This window comes from Colias philodice, chromosome 11 (genome assembly GCF_061535455.1).
Source record: "Colias philodice isolate Cphi_HAF_F1 chromosome 11, ilColPhil1 Martin Lab GWU primary, whole genome shotgun sequence".
In the NCBI taxonomy this organism is placed as follows: Eukaryota; Metazoa; Arthropoda; class Insecta; order Lepidoptera; family Pieridae; genus Colias; species Colias philodice.
Window position 1 is genome coordinate 2,271,442 of NC_143096.1, and position 20,461 is coordinate 2,291,902.

The following is a 20,461-nucleotide window of genomic DNA, read 5'->3' on the forward strand; positions in this document are numbered from 1 at the left end:
GATGTTATTTAAACTAGTTAAAAAACAGTTTAAAAAAGTTCTGTCTTGGACGTCCGTGTGTCTGTATGTGCGGATCCTTTTTCTTGTTAACACGATAGCGACCGAAATACTTTACTAATCGAGTCTTTTTTTTTTCTCTTACGCTTGAGTATGCTCAGGACTAGAACCCTTTCATTTTTCAGGGTCTGATTCGATGTGGTTTAATTGTTATTAAATAAACAAAAATAATAATTAATAAATATTTATTAAAAAAAAATTATGAGGCGTGCACTTTTGGATTTTCCAAATTATTTTTATTTTACATTTCTTATTAACATCTATAATTAATAGTAAAGACTAACTGTAAATTAATTAAAATTTAATTTGATTACTTTCTAGTACCAACAATAGTTCTTTATGCATTGAAATTTGAATACAAAATGTTTCCTAAAATAGAATATTTCTTAATTCACTTGCAATGATGATCATTGTAAAAATCAGCATACAAATCGTTTATGGAAAAAATAAGGTTTTGCTTATCACGAGTTAGTAAATCGACAAAAAAGTTCGTTACCCAAACATAATTAGTTTTCATCATTTTTGAACAAAAACCCTGCATTGTCGGATTTGTTCCAGCTCTGTGACGGAATGTCATCAATGTTTATAAAAAACTACAAACAAATATTGATTAAGAATCGTGATCAATTATTCGTAAATATTCACAATAACATCAAGATTTTCAATAATTTTTCAATAATCGGTGAATTCTATTCTTATAAATTAAACACTTCTATATAGTTCTATTGTATAGTTTTTGTTATATTATAAAGAGATATCAACTTCAGAATAGTCCCAAAAACCCACCGCAAATATGAAACCAATCATTGTACAATTGAGCAAGTTTGTAAAAAAATCACATAGGTACTAATTTATAGATTCAATTAAAATACCAAAAAGGTGGCAATTAAGTATCATTTTTTCAACTATTTCTTTTCTCGATAATAAAATAACACCAGCTCATCCATGTTTGAATAGCAAGGTATAATTTGACCTCGATACTGCATTCCGAAGCATGGGAGCATGACGGTGGGACCTGACCTCAAAACACAGCCCTGACCATCGACAACATTTATAATATTAGTGCACCACTTTATGTAAATATTCAAACTATTTGGGTGCGCCGTTGCGTTTATTAGATTGAAGAGTTGCTCATAGAAATGATTTCTATTTGGAGTTTTGCTCAATGTTGACGAATTCAAACTTTATCACACAAAAAGCTACGAACGTCTTCATAATGTTATTTATAGGGTAGATATGGTGATAAAAGAAGTCCTATAGATTTGTTCTAGAATCGTATAACAATGTCAATGCAAAGTTCGTAAACAATTTTAAACAATACCTTTCGCTTTCCATTATTTGTATATTTTTTATTGTAAAAACTTTACTCTTACTACGTCACGGATACGGATCATTATACCTGAAACAAACGAAAAAGATTATTAAAAAAAATTAAATACATCGAAGCATATTATTAAATCTATAAATTTACATTTAATGTATAAATAGAATATTAAATAATTAAACTAGGCAAATCCATAAAAATCTAAATTTAAACTTTTAAGTCGCATACAAGTTCCACAAATATTCTCAACTAGTTTTTCGATCATTTTCATCGTTAACTAAATAAAATCTGTACCATTTAATTAAAAATAGGCAGAGCAGGATTTACCAAGCCATAACAGCTACCAAGCACTTAGTCTGAGGCAATAAATCGATCGTCGGTTCGTATCTACGGTAAGTAGCTGTAAAAAGTTGTCGAATCATTGGATGCTTGATTTATGTGACAAAACTGATATCGCAGTACCGTGATACACTGGCCACACTGGTCTGCAACTGGGTTTGTATTTATTGGATATTATCAATAAATTCAGTACTAACAAGTAACTATGTCTCAATATTTGTGGCTCAATTTTTTTTCTTCATAATATCTACTACTACTACTTATAAAGAAAAAACTGTTATGAAAATTTTGTCATCAAGTAAAATTGGTTTATTTGTTTATAAACATAAATCGTGAAACTTTTTATACTTATGTTTAATTCTGAGATTAATCTATTCAGACAATATTCGCAATTCTTATTTAAAAATAATAATGGTGTTCGTACATACAATTTATTTTAAAGTTAAGACTTCATAAGAACGCAGCTTGAAAGGATATTTAGCTCAATAGGAATTAAAATTATACAATAGACTACGAAATAAAGTCATAGATTTTAATTTCCTCTCACCAATTAATCAGCTACGTTCATTACGTCAAGAGAATTCACGAAAAGCTAGAGGCTATATCTTGACCCGAACACCAGTGTAGCACGTTCTTAAATAAGTTAGTTAATCTAAAATGTAAAATCATCGAATGATGTACGACTTAGCATTCGAGTAGTTAAATATACTCTTTATCCCTTATTTGGTCCGATAGGGAAAGTAATTCTGTAGTATTCGTTATTAATATCGAAATACGCGGTTTTAGATCTTGGAAGCTTCGGCTATAAATTTTAGATGTTAGATAAAGTAGAGTTTGTTATTAATGTCTTTTTTATTAATTGCGATGAGTGAGTAATGTTATTTTGTGTTTTCGGTCTGGAAAGGTGTTTACTGTTTAGTTTTGTTACGATATCGTATTTTATACGTCCTCCTCCTTAAGTCGAAATCCTCACTGCTGAGGGTCGTGATCATTTTGGAGTTGTGATTTCCTAGTTATTTTACGCCATTTGTCTCGATCTTCTGCGATGTGGATAGCTTCAGGTACGCTGGTTTCTACGGTCGTTTTAATTTGGTCTGACCAGCGCATTGGGCTGCGGCCTCGGGGCCTTTTTCCTTCTACCCTGCCAGTTAGAAGGACTTTCTTCAGGTTGTCTCCCCTCTTTCTTGCAATATGACCGAAGAATTCCAAAATTATACATAATACTCGTCTAATAAATGTATAGTATATTATTTGTGTAAACTCAAGCACAAGAAAAACTACACAATTTCTATCTCTACATTTCGTCCAACCATGTATTGTTTATTCTAATTATTATCTATTTATTGTTAACGAAGTATATTTCGTTATTTATCTATTTTCAATACGCGAGAAATATCATCAACACAACAATAGATAATCTGTGCATTTTAAATGACCACAGATAATCTAAGCAAGCGCAAAACAGTGGATTGTAAAACAGGTGGAAATAGTATTCATTGTTACACCTTCCCATGGACTGAGTAACCCCGTGGGAAGATATGTTGTAACTGCAAATAAACAACACTTTAATATTTCTTGTTGAATTGCTTAAATTTTTCAAATGAGAGAAATATTTACAAATAGACATACATATCATTGTTATTAATCATCCAAATGAATTAAAGACTCTAGCATTGTTTATTACAGAGTCTATTACTCTGTATATTTAATAAGATTATTATTAATTACCATACCATATAATAGGTACATCGTAACATACATGTGATATAAACATACACAATCAATTATTATGACTATCGAAATATAACAAAATAACAAGGACAGCACAGTGTCTCAAGTACTCGTTAAAAAATTATAAAAAAATCTGATTACGGTCCTATCGTTGTAATACACTTAAGAAATACTTGCCAATGGACCTAATATATTTCTTCATCTAGATGACTATCTATATTGTAGGTCAGATGCCAAATATTTTGAAATAGATGTATCAACGATTAATCATTTACAATTGCTTCCGATTCGCAATATAAAAAACCTAGCGTTGTTTGTTTAGTGTTGAAATCTATTAAACAATATCTACAGTAATAAAAACTACAAACTAATTGCTTTATAGATCTTGTAAAACTACATAAATAATTAACTAAACGTTAATGTTTGTATTGCGTAGTTTTAACTCGAACAAACAAGATACTTATTCGCAAATGGGATTTGTCTATTTTGTAAGAACACATGACTTTATTTTATTTTACTTTATTAAATGTCCATAATGTCTCGATCTTATAACAACGTTGAAGATATGTGCAAACATAATGTTATATAATTGCAGCAATTTCAAACCGTAGAAAAAGTTTAATTTTGACGATTTATGTTAAGCTTTTGGTTACGAAATTGCACAAGGTATTGAAATCCGCAATTGTAGCCTTTATGTATGTACGAAATAAGGTTAATTTTACGTTTCACTAATAGAAGTAAATATACTATTTTCTCCAAGTAATAGTGCTTTTAATCAAAATAAACTCATCAATCAGCCTTTCAGAATTTGCGTGCAAACTTCAACGGAAAATGACTCTGTAACAACAGAATCTATATCAAATAGACCCTGCTGTAATAGCTTGAATTATTTCTATTATTTCCTTGTTTACATGTACCATTAGGACATATTATGGAAATTATAGATTGAGGCGACGGAAAAATTGCTTTTAGGTACACTTAACTTTTTGGAAACGAAAATATTTACATCTGTTTCAAGATAAAAAATAAGTACTAAAACTAATTGCATTATAAAACAGAAAAAATTACATTTAACAAACTTTTAATAGGAGTCAACGACCCTATTAAAATACCTCTACAATCACATTTAAACAATAACATACGGAATGTCTACAAAGATAAATAACGGGGATTTCAGTAAAAAACGACGCAAAAACTTCGCTATTGTTCACATACCGCTATTCTTTGTTACGCTAAAACACGTAACGATTAAAGGTCAAAATTAATAATATGATTAGTGAGGTAGAAAGTTAAGCTTTTGGTTCAAGCGCGGATAGTTCGAGAGTGTAAATTAATTTTTAATTACATATTTGAAACTATTAATTATAAACAAACAATGGATAGTGTGAAATAAACGTGATATGGGTTTAAAAAGTTTTTGACGTGAACTTTTGGAAAATTGAAGCATAAACAAATTGTATTTAGAATACAATTTGTTTACGCGTTGCACGTTAACTTATAAGATAAGCTTAGATCTTATAAGAGATAGAAAAATCACTTTTTCCTTACGAAATGTTTGTTATCCAAATTATAATTAAAATATTAATTTAAAGAATACTGAGTTATAACAAATTTTATCAAGTTTTATCTCTTGTTAGTTACCTTTACTACAAACATACTAGTAAAGTACTTACTTAAAGTCTATTACGATCGTCTATTTCAATCTTGAAACTCCATATATAATTATAGACCTAGGTTAGTAATTACAGCGTATCGCGAGGCTAAGAGGTGCGAGGTCGTATGTCATGTACAGTCAGAAGCATGGATTCACTTTTTGATGTAGCTTTCTGGCGCTTCAGTTAATTAATTTCCTAGTCAGAGGTTAAGTATCGATTAAAAACTGTTTTGACTGTAGTAATTATTGCATAAGGTATGAAATTATTGGAGAATCGACTCCTGAATCACGTTTTAAATAGAAACGATTATGTCAGACGGCTCATACAAAAATTATTTCGTGTTCAGTATAAAAAGTAATATTAAAAAAAATTGTTTTAATTTGATATCTTATTAAAAAATAGGCAACCATCTGTCTATTATGTAAACATAACCTTAATAAAAATAAAAGCTAGGTGAGGTGTCAATAATTATAATCGCCTTATTCATAAAGCATAATATACTAAAAGTACACCTAACTACGATACAATAATTATCAATAGTACAAATAGTATTGTTCTCTCTATATTCCCTATAATAGAATCGAACTTCATTGAACGGTTCCAAACAAATAAAACTAAATAGGCGATACATTGTCTGCATCTAACTGGGCTCTGTAACAAATATATTGGAACCATTTCAAACAACCTTCCAAGTTACACGAAATTGCTGTTCACTAGACATTAAACTTCGAAAAGTGGAATGTTCTATATTTTAGCTCATTCGATTTAACTATATCTACGTTTCAAACAATCAAAGTTACCACAATGTGTATGTTTGTAAGGATATCGGTTTATCAGTGCCAAATACTTTTTAGTTACCTACTAGTCTAATTAACATGCACTTCTTTAATTTAAAATTACCTTGAATTACATTACGTTAATGACAAACTTATGTGTTTACTTTACCTACATATTTTAAATCCACTGCCTCAAAATATTACAATAATAAACATAACTTTTGAGTGCGTAAAAAGCACAGGTTCAAAGCGTCGATTTAGAAATTTAGCTGCAATTGCAAGCAGAAATAAAACAAACTCACAACAATATTACTTCTAAATACCAAAACAAAGAATCCGCGTTCATCGAATCATTCAATACACAGATCGGAATATTGTATGAACGTAATTGAATACGCGTAGAAACAGAACACTATTATTATAGAGGGAACTGACACGGAAATATGGTGACTACTGACGGACTGACCACAACATCTCTTCCTCGTTACGTTCTGATATTGATATATTATGGATCTATTTTGTGCCATCGAACCCTTAAATGTATCCTAATTTTTGTTGCTAAATATTATATTTTTATTCTAAGTAATTATTTTGTGGCTGGAAACAGGACTATCCGTCGATTGGATCGAACATTGGGTAACGATTGATTAAGTAGTAGGTATTGATAAAATTTTAAACAGCTTATAAAAACTTGCCACAAATGAATTAAACAGGTATGTGATTATAAAATTTAAATTTTAACGGCCAAATGTATTAAAATAGAATTCATACGAATAAAAAAGAACTAGCTTCATGATGTAAAAACGGTGTTAGGTCATCGTTTATTTTATACTCGTATTATCTGTCATTAGGTAAATTGTAAATCAATGACTTATGGATGATCAACCACATCGTAATATAAGTAATTATTTAGGGACCTAAGGATGTTTTAGCAGTTTTTTTTTAGTTTGAACTTGAATAATATAGCATATTATCTCTATTGGAAAGTATTTATATATTATAATTGTTCTAAAATAATAATGTAATGCAATAATTAATTATTGCAAACATGTAACCATTATTCCAAGAAACATTGTTATATAAATCCAAAAAGTAAAGCCATTTCTCCTTTATCCAATCAAATGGGAGCATGTACACTAAATAACAATTGCAAATAACATCAACGTGTATCTAGGAGATAATTAGTGCGATAAAAGTAATTTATTATTTATTACACTTGCCGATCGTGACTGAAGGCTTTCTATTCGGCAGTTGAACGAGCCTGTCCCCAATTATAAATTAAATTTCTCGAATTTTTGACAATAGCTTGAATAAGGGGAGATTTAAAATGTAAAGATTGGGCAGTTGAACGAGCCTGTCCCCAATTTATATTATTATCATTAAACTTTTGAATTTTGTCAATAACTAGTTTTTCTCTAGAGTCAAATGTGAGTATAAAGTCGGATAGTGAAAATCACTGAACTGAAAGTGTATTTATTGAATACCCATTTCGAATCTGCCTGTTGAACTTTACGGGAATGCACATTATTTCAAATCTCCTTTACTTACCAGGGTAATTTTGTTATAATTGATTTTAACGCAATTGAACTTTCCTTTATTCATTTCTTTCCAAACTTAACAACTGATTTATTTGGATATTATAGCAAAAAATTGTTTTTAATAGTAAAAACGTTTTAAGAGAAGTTTTTACCTTTTCCTAACCATTAATATATGAATTTTCTTATAAGCAATTTGAGTCGTATCACAGTAAATTGTTCTCAGCAATCACATTCCTTTGATGCAGTGCAGATATTCTAGCTCCATTATGTATACATAACAGGGTGGTCCACAACAACTTTTTATAACCAAGGCGAGGGTCGTTATAAAGAAATTGCCGCAAAATAGCAAGCTTTCATTTGCTATCTCTACATTCCACTAACAGATCATTTTCTCGTCTATTAATTCCAATTCTGCAACCATTATCTCCTTATTACTGTATGACTTATATACGCTGCCAATAAAGTGTGTACTCACTACGCAACTTCTGGTTTGAGGATATTAATTGCCATTGTAAGTACCGACATTTCATGGAAAATAAATGCCGAAGCTAGGCAGTAAAGTGTGAGACTTAATGTTGTTAACAAATTAATAACGAATTGCAGGTAGAAGTTTAATGTATTGAGATAATTAAATAAGTTGTAAATTTTCTATAAATATAGGTTTAGCTACTTGGTTATTTCAGCTTTATTACCATAAATGCGCATTGCGAAATATATTAGAATTATTTTTTGCCTCTTTTTTATATAACAGTCCTTTTTAAGTAAATAAGCTGCATTCCATAAAAATAATGGTACCTATCACATCACACAAAGTTAAAATCGACGGATGCGAACGCGTGATGTGTATAGCTTAAAAACTGGCGAAGTATGTACTCGTCTTTTTTTATCAATAAAGAAATCACAAAAAAGTTTCATTCGCGCTTCCAATTTCGCCAACTCCATAACAATTGGCAAAAACTTGATCAGCATACCATAAAAATTGATTTTCTGAAATATATGTCATCACATTGTCTATTTCTGAACCATGGTTCTTTATAAAAAGCCGATGATATTCAAGGCAACATTCGCAACGCTTTCATTCTCAACCGCACAGTGCGTACATCCCATTCACGCGTTATAAGTACAATCTAATCGTTAGAGAAATGGGTGCTTGTATTTATAATAAGCATCATTATTGTGTTATCTAATAGATACGGACGGAAATTATATTGATTGATTTATATCGAGACAAGCTATAGGCTAATTGAGTTACGTGTCTAATGTCTTAGTTAAATGATACGTAAGAACTAGGCCTTGATGATTGCGTGCGTATTATGTTTAAGTAATCTTGTAATCTATTTATTTTAATGTTACATTTATATGGCAGCCCGTAAGCCTTTATTAAGCGGTTATAATCTTGGGAAAGAAATGTTTGAGAAATGTATAGAGAAAGTGTTCTTCTATACGTTGTATATAAATACAAAATGTAGCAGAGATGCAACGAATAGTTGTTGGGCCAGATACCGGATAACGGATGTTCGGTCTGACCACCAGCCGAATGTTCGGTATCCGGCCGTCGAATATTCGGCCGGCGGCATTTTGAAAATGTAGTCTTAATTGGATTTTGGATACATGGTTAATCTCTTCAGATATCAGCCAAGTATATTATCGTATTTTTTGCAGTACCTATGTATCCTATTAAACTTTTATTTCTGAATTATATTCAAGGTAGAGCTCAGGCGCACGACTGATGTTCACACGAACTGCGCATGGTGAGTACATCTCAGGGGATCTTCAGCAGCGTGTTTCTCCATGTCTCTGCGATATGCTATTGTTAACTTTAGTTTTTAACCAATACCAACAACATTTATTTTACAAGACAAATTATTATGATTATTCATTAATTTACCTATTTATAATATAATATATATATAATAAATATTTATTTATTTATTTATTTACCTGTTCAAAACTAACCGGATATAAAAAGTTTTCAGGTGCCTCTACATTTAAAGCATAAACCGCGGCAACAGACAGGTAACATAAAATAAAAGTGTCAGTAAGTACTTATAAATATTTTTTGTATTTTTAACTTTTTACACAATAGCAGCTGAAAGTTGAAACCGTGATCAAGTGGATTAAAATGTCATTTTGATGGTCCATAGTTGAGTAGGTACTAAAATTTATGGCTTAATAAAAAATTGCATCAGGCGGCAAAGGTGATTTGCATTTTTATTGCATACTAAATTCTATATATAACTGGTAAGTTTATTATTTTATTATGAAATTCTGTAGTTATCCGTTTCAGTTTTTCAAGTGACAATGGACAGAGTCGACAAACACAGGTTACCTATATTTTTATAATAGTACCTAAGTATTTATGAAAAACTAGCGGTCCGCCCCGGCTTCGCCCGTGGTACAAATTTATGTTTTCTCTACATAAGAACCATCCTGGTACTTCAAGGAATATAATAAAAAAATAATTATCGAAATCGGTCCACCCGTTCTCGAGTTATGCGCTTACCAACACATTTTGCGATTCATTTTTATATTATAGATGACTTTTTATTACTCACGTTTTTCATAAAGATATTTTCTAAGTTTTTATGTTCAAAACAAGACTATATTGCCACATAATATTTGCTTATTTCTGTAGTTCGCTAATAAAGGTAATTACGTAAGTATAGTGATTTAACTTTCGGATTCAAACCATTAAAAAGAACTTAACTCATATACAATAAAAATCCACTCATTTATCTAATACAGTTTGTATTGAGAAGAATTACTGCTCATAAATCATCGCACCATTTATTTTAATTCATCCATTGCAAATTCGCTACAGTTTCACGAAAAAGATTCACATGAACGTTTTATTTAACACCCTCATTACTATAGAAAGGGCTTATTTACGTAACCGGTTAATACGTTTTCTATTATCGTTGTTGAAATAAATGAAGCTAAATCGATAACGACCCGTATAATAGGCGCGTGTGAGAGCTCAAGCCACTTGTCAGTAACTTGACACGTGCTTTGTAAAAACCAACTCTATCTGTTTATGCTAAAGTCGAATTTGCATTACAGAATTTGGGATTCGTCAAGTGATGTTAGAATCGGGACCGGAAGAGTTGCAATAAAAACATTTTACAATCGATTTAATTCTACGTCCCGCCCAATCGAAAGCCCTTTAACGTCTCCATCATGTCCTTAGGGCATATCGATTTGATAATTGGCGATTATATCTCGATTTACGTAATCGATTCTAAACGATACTATTTATGACCATAATCGGGTAAGTTACGTGTTAGAAATGATTTAATATGTATGTATTATGAGTTTAACATGGATTTAATAGAGATTATAATCTCAACGGGATAAACACGTAATAGAAGTACCTACGTACTTACATCCTCTCACTTCTTAAACTACCTACCTCACTTGTAATAGGAAAAGCTTATTTATTTATTTTCTCATAAATAATAGAGGCTTATTTTTTATTCAGGTTCCTCAGTGCAGTTAGTTTAATAGCATCTAAGTATTGAAACAACTAAATTAAGTTATCATTTTGAAAAAAATCCACTTTCAGATAAATGGAATTCAATAAAACGAATTGGCAAAAATATAATTGCTAATTATAATTGGTAGAACAGTTTGCACCTAATGGCAGTCTAAAACTCTTAACGATTATAAAACGTATTTCCTTATGCCATTTAAATTCAAAACAAGCACTAACTTCTCACATAAAAATCGAATGGAAAGCGATAAAATTTCTAGATCGTCGCCGATTGATATCGACTCGCTCACAATAGCATATTATACATGGCTCACTTATTCAAAACTATTACAAATTAAACTGCACAATAACGTATCGAGCTTTCATTCGATTACAATCGTTTCGTTTAATCGAATAAATATATCGATAAAAGAAATTATAGAAAATTGTACGTGGGAAGGTTATGAATGGTGTTGATCTGTTATCACTATCTGATACAAATCAATTTCTATTTTATCTATTGTTCTAGCTATCGATAACAGGAGATCGATGATGTAGGAAGGTAACAGATAACATTTATCATTTTATCAGAATGTTTTGTTTGATAATTTTATATATAGAAATGATACATCATATTATAATGTCAATTTTTTCTAAATCTCTTGTTTTCAGTTTTATTATTGGCAATGAAAAGCTCTTTCCTCATTAGGTATATCTATAAAAGAAAACTATAAAACCACTATTCAAATCTTTGCTCATAGCAAATTTTTTGAGGTCAGTTGAATTAATATTACAGCCGTTTAAGTAAACAAACTATTGCATCAAATGAACATCAACAAAAAAGTGTGCTCCGTAAACATATAATAAAGACCAATTGACCCAGCACGTCAATGTTGATAAAGAGGCTCTTCAAACGGTCTAAAGCGTTCCGAAATCATAAGACATTCTATAATCTGCCAGATCTTTAGCACAAAAGAACAAAGCGACTTTGCAATCGCAAAACAAACATACAAAATGTTAAAATAACACGCGCCACTCTGGTCTTTGAGTGCTATAAAAACAAACCACTATGTGGGTGATGTTTGGTTTACGAAACAGAGCTTTTTATGGGCGGGGTGTGTGGTGGGCCTTAATAACATTAACGCAGGTTGGTTTTACAATAAAGCTAGTCACAAGACTAAAAGATGATGTAATTTGTGATTTTGTTTTCATTATAATAAACTCTACCCCATTGAAAACTATCAAATAGCTTTTTCTATATAAAAATCATAGAAATTCAGGAAGTTCTAACGAAAGAGATCGAAGATAATATGTATATCGTTTAACATAAATATGGAATATAAGCAGAAATTGCTGTCAACGTCATCTGTAGACAGATAAATTAAAGATACGATACGAATTTTGTAATCTAAGGATACGATATTATCAGGAAAATGTGTATGGGATGGATATTGCGCATTGATAAATCAATGAAATCTATCAGTAAGTAAGTAAAGATACCTTATACGAAATAATAAGTAGCAATATTTTATACAGCATTAAATTTCATTCATTATTAATTTGCTTAAAGAAACATCTTATTCGTTAAAAAGGGTCAAGGTTTTCAATATGTAATCACAAATAAAGAAATAGAGTTTAGAAATAAAATGATTAGTCAAAGCCTATTCTATTCTTATTTATTATAAGAAAAGAATATGTTGTGATACTATCAAATGCGCATATAATTTGCAAAGCATGAAACAAAAGCTCTGATTCATTGTCACCAGCGGGCGCCGACTGTGACTGTTTGTCGACAAAGCTCACTATTTCATTCGTTGTTTCGATATGACTATAAATGATGACTTTTGTTCAGACTTGAATCATTGTCTAACACTTGGATGGAGTATGATATACTGTTATGTTATTTCGATTTCAACACTAGGTTTGGATCAATTGTTTACCTTTTGATAGGCAGAAAAGGTAGTTAGGAGCTTTAGTTCCTGTATCATTTTTAACTATAGGAAGTATGAAGAAATGTGACTAGACTTAATAAAAAATTGTGTTAACAAAACACTTTCCAAGTTGAATTTAGAAAAAGTGAAATAAGTAACGAAAGCCCAACAAGTTTTCTAAGAAAGAGAAGTCACAGGCGTTTGTAAGTATCATAAGATTAAATTACCATTTATAATATAATATTCTCAATCTAAATCCCCGCAAGTGTGAAATAAGTTCAGTCTGATATTTCATTCAGTCTGCGGGGGAAATTACGAAGCGTCTGACAAAGATAGCTTTCAGCAAACAAAAGCTCGCGTCCCATTGTTTGGCGAGTTGGAATATAACGAACCATTCACATTTATTTAAACGATTTTTGTAAAGGCTCTTTAATTTACGCTTATACGTGTTCTGATAGTGAGCGCTAATTATTCTCTTTGTGAGGTTTTGTGGATGCAGGTCAGTACAATAAAATAGGCATAATATTTTGAATATTAATAACTAAGTGTTGTTTTAAAAATACATAAAAATCGTGCATCTTTTGCTATCCTATATTTAATAGTGTAAATTTTACTATAAATCTTATTAGTGTACAGAACATTTCAGGAAGAATTAAAAGACATTATAGCTTACAAATAGATTTAATCCAGATCTAAAGTGGCTAACATTCACTTATTGTAATGCCTTATAATTAAAGTATCACCGGTTGTTAGTGTTTACCATACGTCATTTCATAAACACAATAGTAAATTTACGACTTCACTGAATTAATAATTATAATAATTCTATAGAAATAATCCATTACATACACCCTTAAACTTTCTCCACCGAACCCAATGATACGATAAATCAAGCATTCGTAGAAAATCTCGCCTCACCTTTAAAATTAATAAGATTAACGTTCCTGGACCATTAGGCACGTGCAATACATGTACTTACATCACAGTACATACATCATATAATTAAACAATACTATAGAGATTTGCTAAAGGCGAGAAACCTTTAACCCGATGATTCTTTACTTTCTACGCGGTAGCTTTATTATAAGCACGTAATGATAGCATAATGGTATATTTCACTTTGTTAATACAATAAATACGGGTTTTCATAAACACAAACTGGATGCAATTTCTAATCGCGTGTATTCTATATTGTTTATTTTCAAAATGAAAGTGGCCATATTCTATGATAGATAAGTGTTCGCTATTTCAATAATTTATTTTAAATAACTTTTCGTGAAAGTGGTAAACTCCTTGGGTATAGGCTAAAATTTTTAAATATTTATGTAAATCTATTGGAAAAAATAGATTCATTTAGACCTCTCAACTATATACCTATTTGTCTTTACAATGACGAGCATGGCGCCAGTAATCCTTTCGACATGACCATATATACTGTATTAAATACAAACGATATTAAATCTCAGTATAACTCAAACAGTATCCATTAATGTTCGATCAATGGACAATTCTGCAGTGGTCAAATAACCTCAAAGGAATAACACTCGAAATTGAATCCAATCCCCATGCGTTAAAGTTAAAATTGATTTAATTGTTGAAGGTGTTGAAATGTGCAAACATTGTAGCGACTGACCGCCGCTCTCAAATTGCGTCCATGCCCTTAATTTAATAGTGTAATTTATAACAGATGTACTAATTTACAAATACATGTACAATAAGGTCGAAATTAAATTAATTGTTGAATAATACGCGTAAATAGGATATAGGAAAAGCATTTCTGCTACTTTCATCCTCTTATTTACTTTTCATTTTCCTTATTAAAATTTCAAATCAATATAAAAATTTGTCCTGAGCAACATAATATATCAAAAATAAATAAACACTTTCTTATGAGAACTACTGACATGTAGATTTTAAACAAGGTCTTTCTCAGATACTTTGTTGTAAAGAGTTTGTTTTTGGATATGTTTGATTCACTTTTCTCAGCTATTAAAGCTTTCAAGTTTCAATTAAAGGAATTTTTTCAGAAAATGGAAACGGAAATTTAAATGTACATTACTAAAACCTAAAACTCTTACGCAACGTAAATATGAGTATATTTCAGTATTAACTAGGCCGATCCACTCGTGATATATTTAGCCCATATAAGGGTCTAGCGCAATGTATTTCTTATATTAGCATGCATTTTAATTGATTTTAATAGTAGTGCAATCGAGTTCAAGTATCACTTCAGATGTATTGCGATCATCAATCAGTGTAAATGCTATTTCATAAGTCTATTATTTATTGTTATTTTGCATCTGTTTTTGATATATTGTTCATTTGATTTTGTACGACTTTATTAAAAAAACTATTTGATATACCTATGTGAAAATTCTGTCACGATTTCAAGGGTGAGCACCTTAACCGAGGTAGGTATATTTTTTATCCTATCTGAATTCTTTTTCTTCTTTGCGTGGTACAAATTTATATCATTCCACGCAATTAAGATATGATTTTTATTCAGCATTTAAATTCGAAATAATCCATAGCAAAAAGCTAGCAAAGCAACGTTAGATATGTAGAGTATCATTTCGGTTTTGGACATACTTAGATGAAGATTATCCGACGTTATGAACACGAAACCTAGTTCCGTAAACTATTATTAGTCTCACCAGCGTCATTTCAGTGCTTATCATATGAGATAATATTCGGAATACAAATCTTCAATACAAATAAAAAAAGGTTATTCATTATGTAAATAAAATAAACTGATAAAATATATATATATTAATCTCATTATATTGCCGTATGTTGCTGCTTGCATGAAAGATATTAAAAATATAAAATCGCTTCCGCTTATGACTGAATACTGTACCTGGAACAGCAGATATCCAGAGTCGTACATCCAGAAGTCATCTGGCGCGTTGCCCGGCTTGGTGAGGTGGATGGCAAGGCAACGCTGCAAGATCAGCTGGCAGCGCTGCCCGCCCGCTCCGCGCCCGCTCATGCCTTACACGGGCGGCGGCATGCTCTGTAACAAGGATTATTTCATTAATAATGATTGAAATTTATTTTTAATGACATTAATTCACTGAGATAAAAAATGCATACATCTCTCCTAACTACATTCGTATTCGTATGTAAGTTTTATCTCAGATATTACATGAAATACAACCGGGTTAAGCGTGTAGTTCTGAACATTTGTTCAACTGTTAACAAAGGGTACCGACTTAATATCTAGTTGAATTATAATTCGTATTTTTCTGTGACAGTAATACAATTATTAATATAGAAGGCCATTCCTTAATTTATATTGCAGTGTGAACTTTCTCGTATTTATTACTTTGTTGTTCTAAGTGCCAAACTAATAAAATAATTAATTAGGAAATAATGGTAGCGAGATACATCGATCTATATCACACTAACATAGTAAACAATTATAGTTAAATTATCAAAAGAATAGTAATACATAATAATATGTACATTGTACATATAGAATTTGATATTGCTTTCCCTGTTATATTTAACTGTATATTGTATTGATGATATTTATATAGTATATACGAATATTACATAACAAAAAGGAGACATTACCACCAACCCTAATGATTTCAAACTCCGATATCCCTACATCCATGTAGGCGTATATTTATTATTTCATTTGTCACAATACTCCATAAAGTGAACAATATTCAATAATGGTGTTATGCAATAAACGGGCCCTATCTGTAATCATGGCTATCGATACGGTACTGTAAATAGAACGATTTTACTATTGAACTCTGGACAATTAGCGTATTTCATGTTAAGGAGACCTTGGCGAATCATTTTTGGAATCAAATACGTTTTATGACATAAATTTATAGTACCCATACATAGGTTTTTCCCGATAGGTAGAGAAATAGAAAATATTTAAGAGAATTTTGTGTTCTGCGATTTAAAAATAAACGAAACACAAAAGGTAAATAGTTTATTATTACAAGATTGTTACATGTAATCCTAACGGTTTATAAAGTTAATGAGTGTTTAAAAATTATGTTCAATTGTACTATATCGAAAAAAATACTATAAAAAGATACTATAGGCTGTCGAAGGCATGTCTTTCAATAGACATCATATAATTTGAATTTGAAAATAGGTGATCAAAATATCTATGAAAATATTAGAACTCACAAAAACTTTTGAAAAATTATTTCCTCCACAAAGCACGTAGCTGGTTTTGGCGTTGAAAATAGAGCTAACAAATGATTCCACAAGACAAGCAATGTTCTTGCTTCTAGAGGCACTTGTCTGAGTGCAAGACGCAAGGTGCAAACGTGACACTCGACTATTTGTCTTGTGTTTTTAGACTTGAGCGTTGAAAACATTTGATGTTATACAGCTTTTTTGCTTTAGAATATTTTAGAGACAATGATAAGACTACTAATAAATTACTGTTTCTTCTTGTGTGTTTGTTTTTTTAAGCTATTGCATAGCTTTTATCTCAGACAGCGCGGCGACCGAATGTAAAAATTCCGTAACGAAAAAACTTAACACCTCTCCAACCGGCACAGCTATGCAATAGTTTTACCGCGGCAGTCCTCGAGTGCCACACGTATTTTTATTTCAAAATAACAAACGAATTATTTCCAACTAATAAATAATTAAATGTTTTATTTATTAAATTTTATTATACTAAACTTTCAAAGTTTTTTTAAATATAATGTTAATAGTAGAGTCGCTTCAACACAAATATCTAAAGCCCTTGAACTGCAAAATGTCTAAAGCATCAATAACTTTACTTTGTCCTTTCACGCATATAATTTGCATAAAATTACATTTTAACTCAATAATAGGCTATAAAGAGCAGTCAAATTTCATGGAAATATTGACTGCATAAAGATAAAGATTGCTGGCGGCACTTTGTGGAATTTGTAAGATCTTGTTAACGTATAAAATCGAGCATAAATTTGAAATCTATCGGTTCATTTTAATATAATAATCATATATTTTAACATAAGAGTAAGCGCAGGAAATTCATGCTATTAGAATAAATGATACAAATATGTTTACTCTACAGTTACTTCGAGCATAAATTAGCTTAGATTTTAAGTACCTTTGTATTCATTATTATTTTAATTTAATTAGAATCGTAAATACAACACAGAACAATAATTGATTGTTTGTATTTTATGATTGCCCGAAATAATTAAATAACAAATGTTTTTCTTAATTACTAAAATAAAAAAATATAAAATGAAATGTGGATTTTGAACCCACGCTTCATCTACTATTGTAGTTTTATGGTAAAACGTTTTAGGTTAACGAGATAATTTATTGTCTAACAGTTATTTTATGTTTAACAAGTTTTCTATCAATTCATATAAAAAGTTATAGTTAACAGAACTGATCATAAAATCTAGTAATTAATTCGCTACGCCCCTACAAACGATATAAACCGATGGAAAGGCTAATTGTTTAAAGTTTAAACAGTAGCAAAGCATCGATCGATCTAGTTAACAGAATAACCATAGAAAGATATTTAGCAATATTTTGTGTGTAATTAGCAACCTAACAAGGAAACGATTTAGCGTAAACTAATACCAATAATGCCAAATATGGCAATAAAATTGTATTTATATTAAGAATTGTAGCGGAAGCTTGAATAATTATATAAAGAGACATAATTTCAAGTGTCTCTGGTAACAGCTTTTATACTCATTTCCATAATCGGAAACTTTACTGCACCTAGTGTTTCGTTGTGTATTTCGATTTGATCCAATTTACACCTTATGTTTTTTGGAATAGATCCTACATTTGCATGCAGTATTTTATCAAAAGCTATGCAAGACAGTGGAGAGGGTTAACTAGTGAACGCGCCAACTTAGCACAATGCCGTTTGATGTTATGTAATGTTTGTTGATTTACTCGGCTCCCAGAGAATGTGCTTCAATTAGAGATATATTCAGAATTTGTCATTTAACTTAAGGAAATACATGTTGCAATTGTAAACCTTGATAAACACATAGTAAATATAGCTGTTGCGTAAATGGTGATTCTATGCGATATCTGTTTCAATTAGCGGTAAATACCTATATAGAATTCATGTAAAAAGATACGCAAAAATACGTATGAAATATTTTATGGGATTATACTTTTATGGGATTTCAAACTAATTACAAAATACATAAATAATGCGGAAGAACACTTACCAATTAACTAGATATGTTAGGTATACATATCTAGTTAATTTGTAAGTGTTAATATTGCATTATTCAGTATTAAATTGCCCATGTTAGGTATTTTTCAAGATTTCCTGATACTTAGTATTAATATAAAATTATTTATTATTATTGTGCATGCATATAAGCACGAAACAAACTACTTTGTAAACTCGTTTTAAATTAGCAATTGTTGTATTATTCCTAGTACCTACCTACAAAGCTCAATAACCACATTTTATTCAAATCACACTTTTTTATAGCACCAGTTGTCTTATTAACTTTATTGATATCGATTACAATGATTTCAAAAGAAACGTAAACAATATCCAATTATTTTTATGAATATGAAATTCTAATAAATCTGAAATCACAAAGATATTACAGATTTTCTAACAATGAAATTGGCAAGAAATCTCGTTTCATCCCAAAGCCATAAAATTCGAGTCTCAAAAGCAGGAGAGTTGAACAGACAATCAATCCAAAGAATAATAGACAGATATGTTGTCTGCCATACCAGAATTTTACATTAGTTACTTTGATGACTTTTCAGATTTTTATAATCTTATATAGAGCTTTAATCTGACCTCTATCAGATATTATATCGCAAAAGCATAACATGAGTTGCCAAAAAATAAATCTCCAAAATCAATTATGAAAAGCTTCGACTCGAACCTCGTTTGGCCATCAATTAAAAGCAATCGATTAATAACTATCATGTATTTGCATAGACTCTGCCAAAACTCAAGTGGAAGCCCGCAGTGGGCCAGGCAATGGTCACAACCCGTTATATTAATTTCACACACGCCATCGCGTGTTTTTGGGTATCAAAAATTACAGCACCATTTTGGGAATTAAGGCCGTGCCACACTAGCTCTATTGTCGGTCATTATAACGGCATCAACTGGTGTTGTATAACTATCACGAATGTAATGTTTTTACATCACCATCTGTAACGTCTTTACAGGAAACGCCTGTTTGTTTGCCGATACGCTTGTTAAAATGAAAGTGTTTTTGTCTCACGTTTAATTCTTATAGAAAGGTTGGTATTAGCTCTTCAACGTTGGTAGAACTAACCCGTGCGATAGTGTTGGCAGGTCCTACAATTTACGAATAATTGGAAGCAAAATTTTCTCATTGTATATTCAGCTTTATGTTCTTTCATTGTACACTTTTATCTTAGATCAAATTATTTTAGCGGCATGACCTTTAACATATGATTATAGAATCAAACTATTCGCAAGAAGACAATATATTGATATTTTACTGTAACATAAGCAAGGAAGCATTTGCTGATTCAGGTTTAAAAATAAATCTGGCTTTCAATGCAATATTCACGGTATAATAAGGTAAATTTAAAGCCGCGGTTAAAATATTTTCTAATCGGCTTAAACCTTAATTATTATCTTCATAAAATATCAATTATTCCATATTATCGAGTCAAATCGTCATAAATTGT

The 20,461-nt window shown here is 30.6% G+C and overlaps 1 protein-coding gene across 2 annotated transcripts in view; it reads right to left on the reverse strand.

Annotated features, from left to right (window-relative positions):
- ko (Stork-head domain-containing protein knockout) overlaps positions 1-20,461 on the reverse strand; it is a 139,878-nt gene that overhangs the window by 85,040 nt on the left and 34,377 nt on the right. For both annotated transcript variants that reach the window (XM_089700494.1, XM_089700493.1), the window contains exon 2: positions 15,678-15,833. In XM_089700494.1, coding sequence (XP_089556620.1) covers positions 15,678-15,809 — 132 coding nt within the window. In that variant the 5' untranslated portion in view covers positions 15,810-15,833. The remainder of the gene's footprint in view (positions 1-15,677; positions 15,834-20,461) is intronic.